This window comes from Cupressus sempervirens, chromosome 5 (assembly GCF_028749045.1).
Source record: "Cupressus sempervirens isolate cs-2001-9-10 chromosome 5, ASM2874904v1, whole genome shotgun sequence".
Taxonomy (NCBI): Eukaryota; Viridiplantae; Streptophyta; class Pinopsida; order Cupressales; family Cupressaceae; genus Cupressus; species Cupressus sempervirens.
Genome location: NC_143122.1, coordinates 160,098,196 through 160,114,158, shown reverse-complemented (window position 1 = coordinate 160,114,158; position 15,963 = coordinate 160,098,196). Strand labels below are relative to the sequence as shown.

The window sequence follows — 15,963 nt, the reverse complement described above, 5'->3', positions numbered from 1 at the left end:
CTAACAATTATCAAAATTTCCTTCAATCTAGATGTCTCTTTAGCCTTTTCTCTACATTCATGTTCTTGGTGTCCTATGTTCTTGTAATAAAAAAAATTACCAATAAATTTAGGTTTAGGAGTTTTCATATCATTTTTGATTCTACATATGTTGGTTGTGTGTCCAACTTTACCATAATGATGACATGTAGGTTTTCCTTTGGATTTTGCATTTTATTTTTCTTCACTCTTTGATGATTATCCTTCTTCACTAGATGAAAAGTGCTTCATGTATCCTAGCCCAAAAGTATTGCTTGGTGATATTGGTGATCTCATCAGTTCTTTAAAATATTTGATAGCTTCACTTGATTTGTTCATTCTTTCCAGAAGTTCTTTTCAGTCCTTAACTCATTTCTTAGTTGTTCATTATATGACCTTAAATTTGTGATCTCTATGTCTATCTCATTCACTTCCTGAGTTACATTTATCAACTGATTCATCATGTCCAATTGATTGTTTGTGAGATTCTATACTTCAAATGATCTTTCTTCAAGTCTGGTTGTCATTTTTCTTTTGTCTTCTTCATCCATGGTTTTGTCTTCTTCTATTCAATGACTTTACATAGTCTTACTAATTGGATTTCCTATTCTCTCTTGAGTCCTTTTACCACTTTTCTTAGAAAATTTTTCTTTTCTAGTAGTTATGGTATTGCTACATCATTATCACCAATTTTTCCACTATCAAGTAGTCCTTTTGTATCAATTTTGTTGTATAGTGTGTTATTGTTGAATGACCATCTCTTTCATTTTTCATAAGGATTTTCTTAACTCCTGTTTTGCTCCTTCAAGTTGTTGCAATATGATCTAGATTTCAATCATCTGGTTCTCAATGATTTTTACCATCTTGTATTCCTTCATCTAAGATCTGACCCTCTCAAGTTGTTAGACTTCTTCCAAGAGAACATATCAATTGTTGGAAGGTTTTAATGAAAAACAAGATACTGAGGGGGGGTGGTGAATTAGGATTTTATACTTTTACTAGCCAATTTTTTTTACTAATTTCACACCTAATGCATCTCATATCTTAGATCTATCATCAAAATTGTAATGTTGAAATGAAATCAAAACATAACATCCATGAAAAGTTTCAACACATAACACAGATGATTTAGTAACCTATAAATATTTCAATGTAAAGGTAAAATTGGGGTGGGGACAAAGCCCATAAATCTTTGATGTTACAACAATAAAGTTAACCTGTTAGGGTTACAATGTTGATCATAATAGGTGATCTACCCAATGAAGGGTCTTCCTTATTAAAAGTGTTTAAGACTGTTAGGTCTTACCTAGTTAAAGGATTTTACATTACAATTAAGTAAGGACTATGTTAGGAGGTTTAAATAGATATGTTACGATCACTTTGTTAAGATATTTTCCTTGACTCATTCTATTAAAAATGATTCAGTACCTGAACCTTAGTTTTCTTTAAAAGCTGATTTTAGACCTCCTCTATTCAATGTCTCAATCTGATCTCTTAATTTGATATCTTCATTCTATCCTTCACTACTTAAGTCGCTCTATCTGATCTCCTTTCGAACTTAGCCTTGCTCTATTCTATCCTTGTTCTCTCCTTCACTTGTACATTCACTCATTCATTCACATTACTGATCACCCATCGTACATTCCTTATGATCCTAGGGTTAGAACCCTCTTTAAATATATAATCCTCAAAAGTTCTAGATCATAATCAACAGTTCACAATTCATCCCTTTTGTTGTTTCCCTTCTAATTTTATGATTGGTTGATCTAATTTCCTTAGGATCAATACCTTTTTTAAAGACATGTAAAATTCATCTTAACCATCTCTACAATCACTAAATGTTGTATAGAAGTTAGCCAAAAATATTTTCATAGGTGTTTGTGCATTTACAAACTCATATGTCAAAATTGATTTACTTGACATTTAAATATTCTGATACTCGGTCATAACTAACATTGATGCTATCACACAACTTCTACACACTCAGTCTATTCTGTTTACTTAGCAAAATCTATCTTATAATTTGCTTGGTCTCAACTATGTATACTCGGCTTATATGTATGCTTGGTCTCAAATTGGGTGCTTGATAACCTTTGACTTTCTTGGCATGTGGTGCAAAAATAAACAAGTTCTTATGCACTCGACCTTTACTAGATGACTCAATCACAGTGATGACCGACCAACCTTGCCTAGTAAATTACTAAGTGTTTGGACACTAATTTGCAACTTAGGCTTAGAGATCAACATATGTTTCTCCTCAATTATGACCAATCTAGTTGTTATTGTAACTAAGTTGTCAGAACATATAAAAGGAGAAAAGTGACAATGAAAGTGTGCAAGAGAATGTGAATCAAATGGAATAGTCTAGAGTAAAGTGCTATAAAGTTGTAAAACATTAATTGGTCATAATATTGTAATTTGGTCTTCTGAGCTATATATTCAAGGAAAAATTTATATTTGAATATTTTTTGCAAGTAGAAAGCTCAAGGATTATTTATCTTGATTCATATATTCATGTGCCTTTCTCAGAGATAGGATGTATTCCTTGAAAGCTTTGCATCTTTTATCAAGGAAGTGAATCTTAGTCTATAATTCCTTTTGGATATCACCATAGGGAAATTCTCCTCAACTTGAAATTTTAGGGAGTAGTGTGCTTCCTTAGAAGAGATTCTAAAATAAATATTGTAATACTTGTTTTATATATTGTGAGATAGCTCTTACCACATGGTTTATCTCTTCTAGATTTTTTAATGTAATTTTGGCATTCTATTATGTATGTTTGGTAAGTGTAGAAATATGGGGGACTAGAACATTATCACTTAATTTTTTTGGTCTTCTAAAAAAGGTATGAAATGCACCATATTATTTATGACACATACCTTATGGTTTAGTCTGTCCATCCTAGCTAGGATTGGTTATGCCAAGCCCATATGGCATAGGCCATAGAAGACATATTCTATATATGACATACACCATATCTTGTGCATGATAATTATTGTATTGAAAACATGTTCCCCCCTCACTCGCCATCTCTCTCTCTATTCCACTTTGAGAAATTTTTTGAAGCTTAGGTCAAATATAATTTTAGATCACAAATATATACATGAAATATAAAATTTATTTACAAGCAATATTTTACTATGTATTTTTCCTTTCTTATACTTTTAAGTTACATTTTATGTATCGAGTGTCAAAATTTTTGACAAAGGCTCCATATCTCTAAGAGTTATCATTTAGATTAATCTTGTTTGAAGTTCATATAAAATGGTTTGACCAAGTGAAATTTAGTACCAACATTCTCATATTAGTACTCTCTCTCTCTCTCTCTCTCTCTCTCTCTCTCTCTCTCTCTCTCTCTCTCTCTAACATTTATTAGGGAGAAGAGAGAGGGAGTAAAGGATAGATATACAATTCATGAGAGAGAAGGGGGGAAGAGTAATTGGAAAAAGGATTTAATATTTCTGGATTATAGCTATAGGTGTCAGGATCTAGTCATAGAGTTTAAGGTCTAGAGATAGAGAGGTGAAGAGACATAAAGAGGTATTTAGTGAGGTGAGGAAGAGGGATAGAGAGACACCATTAAGTTGAAGAGGACATGTTGTGAATGGGGAAGACAATAATGATCGAGGTGAAGACATATTCTCAATAATAATAGAAGAATTTTATTCAAATGTTGATGTCAGGACATCATAGTCTAAATATGATTTTTTTTCAAAACATAACAAAAAAGAAGTGATGATTTTATTTTATTTAAACCAAATGATCCAAATCAACATGAGATAGAAGAAAAAGATACAATAAAATTGAATCTATCTCGAAGAGTTATAACTTTGTCATTTCAAGGTGATATCCTTCAAAACATATGGTATGCATGGAAGTCAATAATTCATAAAAGGACATTCTTGTAGGTAATAATGAAGATGCAACTAAGGATGAATAAATGATGCACTCCTAGCTAATAAAGAGGAATTTCAACTCATTCATCAAGACTTCAATAATAGTTCATGTATGTGACTAATTTATGGAAGTGGGATGATTTTTTTATATCTTTTAAGAAGTAGTGCATAATTTTTTTGAATAAATTTATTTGCTTCATCTCTTCTTACAATCTCATGAATAAATCAAACATTGTAAATTGAAAATGAGGTCCAACTAGTTTAGCAAGCCTATTGGTGGTTTTATTTGATCCAGTATCATTGTTGATTAGTCTAGAATATTTTGGGTTTCATTTTTAATAAGTTTTGTATTAGATTCATTGATTCTTATTTTCTCCAAGTGTTCAAGCACATTAGTTTTTGTCAAGTAGTAGTTTTAGTTGTTTGTAGCTAGTTAGGAGTTGTAGCAACTATATTCAAAGTCTAATTTATTTCTTTTCTCTTAAATACTATATTCCAAATGAACATTCTAATGGAAGATAGTGTAAGAATATTAGAAGGAAAGATCCTTAGTAATCACAAAAAACTTAAGCCATTTTTGAGCTTTGACCTAAAATTTTACAAGTTTGTTCAATAAAGTTGTGAATACTTGATTTTTTTTAATATGCTTATTTTTTACTAGAAAAGACATCTTTGCTTTTGATCTTGTAAGCCTTAGATTTGATTTCATCAGGTCATAATGCAAACATCAAAATAACAATAAGAGGAAATCTAGGAAGTTAACGAGATAGTCGAGTGATGGAATAGATGTAGTAGACAATTGAATAATTTTTCCAACCATTTATAGGTATCTAGGATTAGATTGGAAATAAAATTGAAGACCTTGTCAATGGATAATATAAGATAGAAGTTTTTCTTCACCAAAATACTCTTTTAGAACTAATTTAGAAGTTGAAAAGTAATATATTTCTTTTTATTGGTTATTCTATTTATTTAATGATATGAAATGATGTAATATTTGTTTCTCATCCATAAACTAGAGCTTTTCTATTATAATTGATAATTCATTTTATTTCTCAACCTATGATTTGTAATTTTCATGTGTTTCTTTTAAGAAAAGAAAACAATTAGAGCTAAAGAATATACTTGTATGAAATTACCACAATTATATTTTTCTCATAGGCATTCTTTTAGTCTTCTTATATGTTCTTCATTTTGTGTGACATTATGAAAATGATGGATACAACTTTTTTGATACTACAATTGTTCCTTTTTTATGCTTTATTTTCAATTCACTTTTATGGAGAAATGCATATAAGTGTAAGACATTAGTTGTGTTGTCAAATTAAAAAATTTTGTTTTTTTGAGGAATCTCTAATTTTCTACCTTAAATAATTAATAATAGTCCAACATGATCATGAAACACTCACACAAAAATATGCATAACTTGAGTTGTGTTTAGTTTAGTTTAGTTTGGGTTAGGATTAAATAGATAGAAATAAAAATTACATGCAAATGTAACCAATGTCACAAAGATATAGAGCATACATAAGTGAATATAACACACAAAGATTTATCATGGTTCACCCAAACACTAGGCTATGACCTAAACAACGAGTCAAAAATTATTATCCAATAATTTCAACCTAATCACAATCTATAATCCCTTGTAACTCAATGCCACTACAAGAAGTTAATAAACACCATACATCATAAAATCCCTAACCCTAAGCCAATTTATACAAGACTTATGGAAGTCACAAAATTAGGGCCAAAATATGACATCCAATAGAAAATAACCCCCAACACCTTTATAATATTATAGTCATTTTTTTGGTGTGACCCCACCTTGTATCATGACAAGGAGCACACCTAGGACTCTACCCCATGACCCCTCCACAAGTGTTTCACTTGGACCCTATATACGGTGCTTCTACATGACCCCACAAGGGGAATATACCCTTGGACCATAATGGGGTTGTTGCCCCCAAAACCTTGTAGAAAAATTTGGCAGAAAAGTGTGCCGTGCAAAATGGGAAAAAAATAATTGTAAATCTGATTAGGATCCACATAACAATAGTTTATCCATCGAGAATATGATATATGTCAATCAATGATACAAATCAGATAAATTTTTTTCGTCACCTCTTAATTAGTTCTAGTTTTAATTTTGCGTATGTTCTTTTTCCTTTTCCTAGATAATAATAGTTTTAGGTCAAGTACACAAATAGAGGGACAACTAGTTTCTTTGGAGATTTACCAATATTTTTGGGAAACCAACAAGATTTGGAAGAATTTCATGTTAGTAGCAACTCAAGGGTGATAATTTAAGTGATAATAGACTCATAATTATAAGATTAAATAGGGAGAAACTAGTTAGATTCTACATAGATCATAAACCTAAAAGGTTTACCATTCATTATTATACTATTGAAATTGAAGTCATTGTTACTAAGTTGATGCATGAATATAGAAAGTAGAATAAGTCAATATAATATATGGTTTGATGCTCACATAGAAAATTGAATTTATTTATTTCTCTTGTAGGTTGATTTAGAACTACTTATTATAAGTGATTTATTATTTTTGAGATATTAGAGTTAGATAATAAATTGAATTAGTTGATTATGATTGCTATTTTTTCCCATTTTTGGTTTCCACATAAATATCGTCCCTTTGTGTGCTTGTGGATTTATTTTTTTAAATTGTGTGATGCTTACATTTTATGATTAATATGATCTATGTTAAATTGATAAGGTTAAATATTGGAGAATATTGTTATCCTTAAGTTCTATGTACACTAAGTTACCCCTATTGTACTTGATTCTTGGAAATATTGTATGTGGTAATTTTTTTTATGGAAATATATTTCCATTCCTAACTAGATATAGAAAGAGACAAGTTACTATAATGGTAGAGTCCTAGGCAGAATAATTCATATACTCCAATAGAGTTATGAAAGAATGCAGTGATGGTTAGATTCTCATTTTTGTTGAGCCTTGTAATTAGAGGTATTTTTTTGTTATGTTTCTGGTTATATATACTATTATGCTATATTTCTTGATGTAATTTGTTCAATACATTTGTTTCTCTGGAGTTTTTGAGATTTTGGTTATGTGATGGTTAACACTTAATTTTTACATAACCTTGTTAATGTTGATCTTTTTGTTTAGATTAATTAGCTTTCATAGAAGAGTTTTGATTAAAGTCTATTACCATTACTGTTTATTAATTTAATATGAGCAATTGAATGCAAGGTGCCTATACAACCTTGACTTTTAGAGATGCATACATTCCTCAAGACTTTTATAATTAAGTGGTGTTTAGTTCAAGTTTTCAACCAATAATAGTAATAAAAAAAATCAATAGAGATAAATAAAAATTTCTTTAATATTATATTCTATTTCAACTATTAAAAAAATTTAACAATAATTTTAATAATAGAAACATATTTATAAAATAAGAAGAATATAAATAACTTACTATTGGATCTGGTGCATCAGGTTGCTTACACATGATCCATGGGACACTAGTATCCAATTTAATTGTAATGTTTCTAGCCCAATGTACATATCCATGACCTCCTTCATGAAATCGAGACTCAACATTTCCATATTCATTCTCTATCTGCATACATATAACAAGTCAACAATCTTTAACAATTATCAGATATAATTATTTATTAAACATATAATACATAAAAGAAAGTAAACATTTATTGACTAAATTTTATAAATAATTTATTTTTTCTTATATTTATATTTATACTATACCTACTATCTATGTAATTTAAAATAAATAAATAATTTTAAAATTAAATATTTTCTCAATAAATATATTATTCTATTAATATTAAATAAAAGTGCACCATTCATAGAAAAAGTGGGGGGATACAAAAGTAACTAACTTTAACCTTTTAAAAGTCAAAATTTGAATATCTCTCCATTTGGATATTATATTATTATCTCCATCAAGAATGTATTATCTCCCTTTATCTACACATCAATTCTTATTATCTCCTATCTTTATTATATCTCCCCCTTTTTGACACTTATGTGAAAGGATCCTAAGAATGAATTGAATATTTAGCCAAAAATGTTTTATTTACCTCCATTATTATCTTCAGAGAAGCATCCCAGTTGTCTAATGATATTTCTAGTCCTTTGAGATGGATGGTTGTCTCTGCTACAACATGTACCAGGCCTTCTAATGTAGAAAGATTTGAATCTTTCTTCGAAAATTTTTCTGCATAGGCCACTTCTTTATGTAATACTTCTAGATGTGGGGTGATAGCAAACTGAATTTCTATCAATTTGGCCTTAATATTAGCCTCTTCTATTGTTAATACAACTAACTCCTTCTAAGTGTGAAGTGTTGTTGCAAAATGCTTCTCACTTTGAGCTGGATCCTTAGGTAGCTGTGTGCTAGATATGTTAAGGTTCCTTTCCAAGCTCAATATTCTTTGGCTAGTCTCTTGTGTGAAATATGAAGGGTCACATAGTTTGGAGTACAATAAGAATATGTTCTCAAGTACTGTTTTCACCTTTTCTACCTTCTTAGCTAGTTCCACTTGTGATTGTGCTATCTCACTAGATATCTTTTCATTAACCTTCATTTAAAATTTCTTTTCAGATCATTCTAGTAATTTAACATTAGTATCAAGGTCTTCATTTGTACCTAGTCCACTATATTGGACAATTACTCCATAATGGGCTTTGTTTCATCAGGTACTAGTAAACTGAATGCATCAAGAAATATGTCTTTGATTTCTACTAATGCTTTCTTTTGCCTATACTCATTTCTAAGTATCTCCTACTTCTTCTTCTTTTCAAGTGCCTCTTGCACTTCATTTATCTGTGCTAGGTTCATTGTCTTATAGTCATAACTTGGTATGAATATTTCCTCATCAAGTATAGGGTCTCCATAGTGGAGTACCCTTGCTACCTTGGTGGAGCTCGAGATTGGTGCTGAAATTTGTAGGGGTACTACATCAGTGCTCAGTTGCTTGGTACCAATGTTTGTACTACCTCTTGCTCTCTTTCCTGGGGGGTTTTCTCCTCTTCCTTTTCTTCTTCACTCCTGCCTTGATCAATTACAATGATTTGAGGAGGTGCACCTTGACTTTGTACTGTAGGATCCTTTTGTCTTGTCTATTCCTTTGCTGACTCCTTGGCAGTTGTTGTTACTATCACTATGGGGTCAACCTTAGTAGTTGTGTCTTGTTTTGCTTTCTCTTTTGGTTGATCACTTATAGTTGTAGGAGGTTGTGAAGGTGGTCCTTGTGTGCTCACCTTTTCCTTGGTAATTTCAGCTACAATTTTTTAACTCTTCTACACTCATCAAAATAGGATTTGTGCACAACTATGATTGCAATCTTGTTTGGTGAACGATATTTTTGAGATCCTCTATAGTCAATGGATTAATGTTCTAACCTAAGGTGTTAGGAACATCCTTCACAATTATGGTTTCTGCAAATGTAGGTGTTGCATGTGGAGGACTGGGTGGTGGAAATTGGGTGTCTTGGACACTCTATTCCTGCTGCTACTCCCTAGTTGTTGCCTCATCACCTTTATGTGTCTTTTCCTCCACTGTTACCTCTTCTTTCTCTTTCTCTCTGTGAAGAACCTCCTTATAGCAATATCGTGAGAATGCTCGAAATAACAGAATACAAAGTGATAGCAGAACTCAGAATGAATCTACTGATCGCAGGCCACTTCGAGGGGGTAACCTCCTTTGAGCAAGCTCAATACAATAAATTCGTCCGTGCCCATCAAGGGCCTCAACCTATTCTTATATACTGAGTACGATCTAGAAAAGTAATACTACCTATGCATGTGGGATAATAAAATATACTCACGGGACGACTTACAAAGCATATGCGTCCAACAACACTACTCTAACAAAATAAACAGAAGGAACACACAGGTTCCTAACATCCCCTCTCCCTTAGAAAAAAGCTTTGTCCTCAAAGCTTAAAGTGTGGAAATTGTTGTTGAATCTGAAGAAGGGGTTCCCAGGTAGCATCATCTGGTTGCATGCCATGCCACTGAATCAAGACCTCAGAGATGGAGCGAGAGCGAAGCTGGCGAGTGCGCTGGTCAATGATTGCCACCGGCTCCAGGATAATGGATCCTTCCGTATCCATTTTAGGGAGAGTAGTTTGTGCTCTGACAGTGGTACCTAGAACTTTCTTTAGACAAGAAACATGAAAGACTGGATGAATGCGGGAAGAAGGAGGAAGTTCCAGTTTATAAGCAACTGAACCAATCTTCTGTAGAACCTTATAAGGCCCATAAAATTTTGGGGCCAGCTTATGACGCCCTTTCAGCTTTAGGGAGGATTGTTTGTATGGCTGTAGACGAAGAAAAACCATATCCCCAACTTGAAATGAGCGCTCAGAACGGTGTTGATCTGCTTGCTGTTTCATCCGATTACGGGCCATGTGAAGATTATCCTGTAAGGTACGAAGAATCTGATCCCTGCTGCGGAGAACTATGTCAACTGCCTGGACTGGTGAGCTGTTGGGAGTGTAGGGAAGGAGCACTGGAGGTGCCTGACCATAGACTGCTTCATATGGAGTCATTTTAGAGGCAGTGTGGTAAGAGGTATTGTACCACCATTCAGCTAAAGGGAGCCACTTGGCCCACTGATGTTGCTGTTCGGAAGTGAAGCAACGAAGATAAGTTTCCAAGCATTTATTGACAATTTCAGTTTGACCATCAGTTTGTGGGTGATAGCCTGAACTCATCTTCAGTTTGGTGCCAGTTTTCTGAAACAGTTCAGTCCAAAAATGACTGGTAAAAGTTGCATCACGATCAGAGACAATGGAAGAAGGGAGTCCATGAAGACGAAATATCTGGTCCATGAAGATTTGTGCAACAGAGGAGGCAGTATAGGGGTGGCTGAGGGCACAAAAATGACTATATTTCGAGAGACGATCAACCACAACCAAGATCACTGTCTTGCCACCGGATTTAGGAAGCCCTTCAATGAAATCCATAGAAATATCAGTCCAAATCCGTGTAGGGATGGGCAATGGTTCGAGCAAGCCAGGAAGGAGGGTCGTTTCACCCTTGTGGCGTTGGCAAGTATCACATTCAGCCACCATCTGTTGAATCGTCTGTTTCATCCCTTTCCAAAAGAAGTTTCTCCTTGCTCGCTCATAAGTTTTGAGAAAGCCTGAGTGCCCTGCTGAAGGAGAAGCATGGAGTTCATAAAAAATAGCCTGATGTAGAGCTGGGTTTTGAGGAAGCACTAGCCGACCCTTGTATCGAAGAGAAGCACCATCCCAAGAGTAATGTGGTATAGCAGAAGGATTATTGGCTAGCTGGTGAATGATTTGAGATAAAGAAGAGTCACTGTCATAGCCCTGCTGAACAGACGCTAACCAATTGGGAATGGGCATAGAAATAGCGGAAAGGGAAGCTTGATTATCAAATGTGCGAGAAAGAGCATCTGCCACAATATTCTCCTTACCCTTCTTGTAGGTGATCTCATAATCATACCCCATGAGTTTGCTGACCCATTTCTGTTGTGTAGGAGAGGATACCCGTTGTTCCAGGAAGTATTTCAGACTTTGGTGATCGGTTCTGATGCAAAAATGACTCCCTAAGAGGTATGGCCGCCACTTCTGTACAGCATGCAAAATAGCCATCATTTCTTTTTCATAAGTAGAGAGGGCTAGATGCTTACCAGAGAGGGCTTTGCTAGTGAACGCAATAGGATGGTCATCTTGCAGGAGAACAGCACCCAATCCACTGCCGCAAGCATCACTCTCAATAGTGAAGGGTTTGGAAAAATCTGGCATCGCGAGAACAGGTGTACTGCACATAGCCTGTTTCAGTTGTTCAAATGCAGTCTCAGCAACAGGGGTCCAGGAGAAGGCATCCTTTTTTAACAGAGCTGTCAATGGTGCTGCAATTTTCCCGTAATCTTTGACAAACTTGCGGTAGTAGCCAGTCAACCCCAAAAAACCCCGAAGGCTCTTGAGAGTTTTAGGATGCGGCCAAGTTTTCATGGCATCTATTTTTGTAGGATCCACCCGCACGCCATGGTGTGCAACAATATGCCCGAGATACTCCACTTCCTCCTGGCCAAACACACATTTAGATAGTTTTGCACAGAGTTGATGATCAGAGAGAAGTTGCAAGACAAGCTCCAGATGATGGAGATGCTCAGCCCAAGTTTTGCTATATATGAGGATATCATCAAAGAAGACCAGAATGAATTTCCGGAGGTATGGTCGAAATATGTTATTCATCACTGCCTGAAATGTTGAAGGAGCATTCGTGAGGCCAAAGGGCATGACTAAAAATTCATAGTGACCATCATGTGTGCGGAAGGCAGTTTTAGGTATATCCTCCTCATTAACCCGAATTTGATGATACCCAGAACGAAGATCTAACTTGGAGAAAAAATGAGCCCCATGAAGTTCATCAAGAAGTTCATCAACAACTGGAATGGGAAACTTGTCCTTTATAGTGAGATGATTAAGTGCTCGGAAATCAATGCAGAGTCGCCATGACCCATCTTTTTTGCGAACAAGCAGAACTGGAGAAGAAAAGGAACTGGTACTAGGGCGAATAATACCTTGCTTCAGTAAGTCACGGACAAGTATCTCGATTTCGGTCTTCTGATGAAATGGGTAGCGGTAGGGCCTGATGTTGGGCGAAACACTGCCAGGAAGGAGCTGAATACGGTGGTCCTCTGGACGAGAAGGAGGTAATCCCACAGGTTCAGCAAATACACCAGAATACTTGTCCAAAATGTGTTGGAGATCGGCAGGAGTGCTAGAGACTGCTGATGGCTGCATCTGAATGGAATGGAGCTGAGCGATGACACCATGTGAATTCTTCTTAAGAAGTTTTTCCATACGGTGTGAACTGATGATGCTAAGAGACCCTGGTTGTAAGCCTTTCAAAGTGTGTTGGTGCCCCTCGGCTGAAAATTGCATCCAAAGTTCAGCAAAATCCCAGAGAATGGGGCCAAGAGTGCGTAACCATTGGGCACCCAAAACCACATCACAGCCACCTAAGGGTAAGGCAAACATGTCAGAGCGCATGTTATAATCTCCAATAGAGAGACGCACATTGCGACATTTCCCTTTACAAGGTAAAGTGCCCCCATTGGCAATCATGACTTCAAAGCTAGAGCAGGGATGGATAAAGCAATCAGCCTGTTTGGCTATTCGTGGATCAATGAAGTTATGAGTGCTACCAGAATCAATGAGTATAGTAAGAGGGATCTTCTTGAAGAAACCCTGGACCCGCATGGTTTGTGGAGTAGTGACTCCTGCCAAAGCATGGACAGATATCTCTGGTGGAGCTTCTGGTGAAGGAGGTTCAGGCTGGTGAGGCTCAACCTCATCATCCACTGTTTCCTGAGCATCTACATATTCTTCCAGTTCCGGTGGAGAATCCACATCCAAGAGATAGAGCTTTTGCTGAACACATCTATGGCCCCGAGACCATTTCTCATCACAATTATAACAAAGCCCTTTGTCTCGCCTGACTCGCATCTCTGTTTCAGACAAGTGCTTGATCGGAGTAGTTCTGGGAGCTGGTATGACTGGAGGGTTGTGAGAACCTGTATTTCTGAATGGAACAAAATTAGATCTGGAGCGTTGTAGAGCACTAATCTTGTCTTCCGCTAACTTAGCCAACCCAAGGGCTTCCATCATTGTAGTAGGTCGAAACATTTTGACTTCTGAGCGAAGTGCATCCTTCAGACCACTGACAAAACAACTACGGAAGAATTCATCAGACAAGCCCTCTGTGTGATTAGCTAATTTTTCAAACTCTGTCTGGTATTCTCTTACAGTGCCTGTTTGACGCAGTTTAGTGAGTGCTCCTGTGAAATCATCAAAGGAACTAGGGCCAAAGCGCTCCAAAATGAGGGTGCACAATTCTCTCCACGTTGGGCCTACATTAGCCTTGATGTACCAACGGAACCATTGAAGAGCTTCATGTTCCAAATGAAAAGATGCAAGGGGGACTTTGTGGTTATCCAAAGTATTATGCAAGCTGAAATACTGCTCTGCCCGATAGATCCATCCAGTCGGATCAGAACCATCGAAGCGTGGAAAATCAAGCTTTGGTCCACGGAAATTGCCAGAAGAGGACCCAGTATCTCCTGAATGGTTTCGGCTCATGGCTGACTGCTGAAAGTTAAGACCCAGAATTTTGTCATCCAGATCTTGAAGTTTGGTTTTGAGGGATGCCATTTCTTCTTCCATGATTTTTGCTCCTGTACGCGTAACAACCATAAAGCAAGGTTTTTTTTTTTTTTTTTTTTTTTTTTGGAATGGGTAGAAGATGAGAAACAAAAACTTTTTTAGTTACGGCAAACTTGGATTTGGGTAAAACTCAGATAGGAAATGGGTGTTCGACGGGTGGTGGGAGACTATCTGGGGACAAGGGAAACAGAAAAATGAGGGTTTCAAGGGTAGGGAGGTGAACAGTCCAAGAGGGATAAGGGAGCAAAATGAGGAATTGAATCTTGTGGCTCAGTTTGGTGGCGATTGGATGAGAGGTGAAAAAGATAGGGCAAACCCTAAAATTAGATAAATGAGGGATTTAGGGCTTTGATATGTAAAATTTGGGGTTGGGTCGCCAAGGAAGGAAGTATGCGAAAAGATATTGCAGACGTTCTGCGGAAGTATGAGCAGAAACAGAAAGCAAACAAGGAAGCTACGACTAAAAAATAGAAAAAATTTTACTCCTTTTTTTTTTTTTTTTTTTTGAACAGTCGACTTAGAAAAATTCACTCACAGACAGAACAACTGAAAAGAGTTATTGCAATAACAAGAGATATTAGAAGTGAGAGGAACCTGAAGGCCACGACAGAAAAAAAAAATTTGATGTAATTTCCACCCAGCGAGCCCAAGAGAGTGCTCTGATACCAGATGTGAAGAACCTCCTTATAGCAATATCGTGAGAATGCTCGAAATAACAGAATACAAAGTGATAGCAGAACTCAGAATGAATCTACTGATCGCAGGCCACTTCGAGGGGGTAACCTCCTTTGAGCAAGCTCAATACAATAAATTCGTCCGTGCCCATCAAGGGCCTCAACCTATTCTTATATACTGAGTACGATCTAGAAAAGTAATACTACCTATGCATGTGGGATAATAAAATATACTCACGGGACGACTTACAAAGCATATGCGTCCAACAACACTACTCTAACAAAATAAACAGAAGGAACACACAGGTTCCTCCACTGTTACCTCTTCTTTCTCTTTCTCTCCTTCTTCCTCCTTCTCATTTTCTTCTCATTCATCATCATCATTTTTTCCTTCAAAGGGATCTTATTGCCCTTCCTTGACAGTAGTCAATCCATAAATATATTTCCACATTTGTGTGGATTTCTTTATAACATCTTCAAATTTATTTTGCAAAATACTAAAGGCTCTATATTTGGGTGCAAATTTTCTCCCATGTTTCTTACTGGTCTTACTTATTTGACCTTTCTTAAGGTCTGGCATCACATAAGCCAATGTTGACTCCCTTATTTCCTTCTCCATATTTAGGCAGTAATGCCATTTATTTTCAACAATGGAGCTTAGCTCCTTAGGCATAGAATTGTCTAGTTCAAGTGGAGTAGTCTTGAACTTGGCCATCATAGTGTAGATGGATTCTTCCACTATGTTTTGTTCTTCTCAACTCAATTTATTAAAATCAATGGTCTTTAACCCAATTAAATCTACATTATCTCTAATGTTATCACAAACATTTTCCAAATTAGATTTGGTGGAATGTCTTACCACTCTAAATTGATCATTGTCAGATTCTGTCCTTTCTTCATCTAACTCTAGGGGTACAACATATTTTCTTCTTTTCTTTTTTGCAAGCCCTCCTTGCTCTATGGCTTTTTGCTTCCCCTATTCCTTATCCACTTTTGTTGTTGCCCTAGTGTCTACCCTTGTAGTTGGCTTGGTTGGGCTCGAATCAGCTACTTTCTTTTTCCCTTTGGGTTGTGTAGTAGGCTATTTTTTTGCTTTCCTTTTCTTAGGTTCAGCCTTGGGTGCTTGCTACTAAACACCTTCTTCTTCCATTGCATCCTCACCC

The 15,963-nt window shown here is 35.8% G+C and overlaps 1 protein-coding gene across 4 annotated transcripts in view; it reads right to left on the bottom strand.

The window, feature by feature from the left end:
• Nucleotides 1-15,963, bottom strand: part of LOC149554923 (beta-galactosidase 1-like) — a 404,510-nt gene that overhangs the window by 364,432 nt on the left and 24,115 nt on the right. For all 4 annotated transcript variants that reach the window (XM_089828928.1, XM_089828927.1, XM_089828926.1 and 1 more), the window contains exon 6: nt 7,376-7,519. In XM_089828928.1, the coding sequence (XP_089685054.1) occupies nt 7,376-7,519 (144 nt within the window). The remainder of the gene's footprint in view (nt 1-7,375; nt 7,520-15,963) is intronic.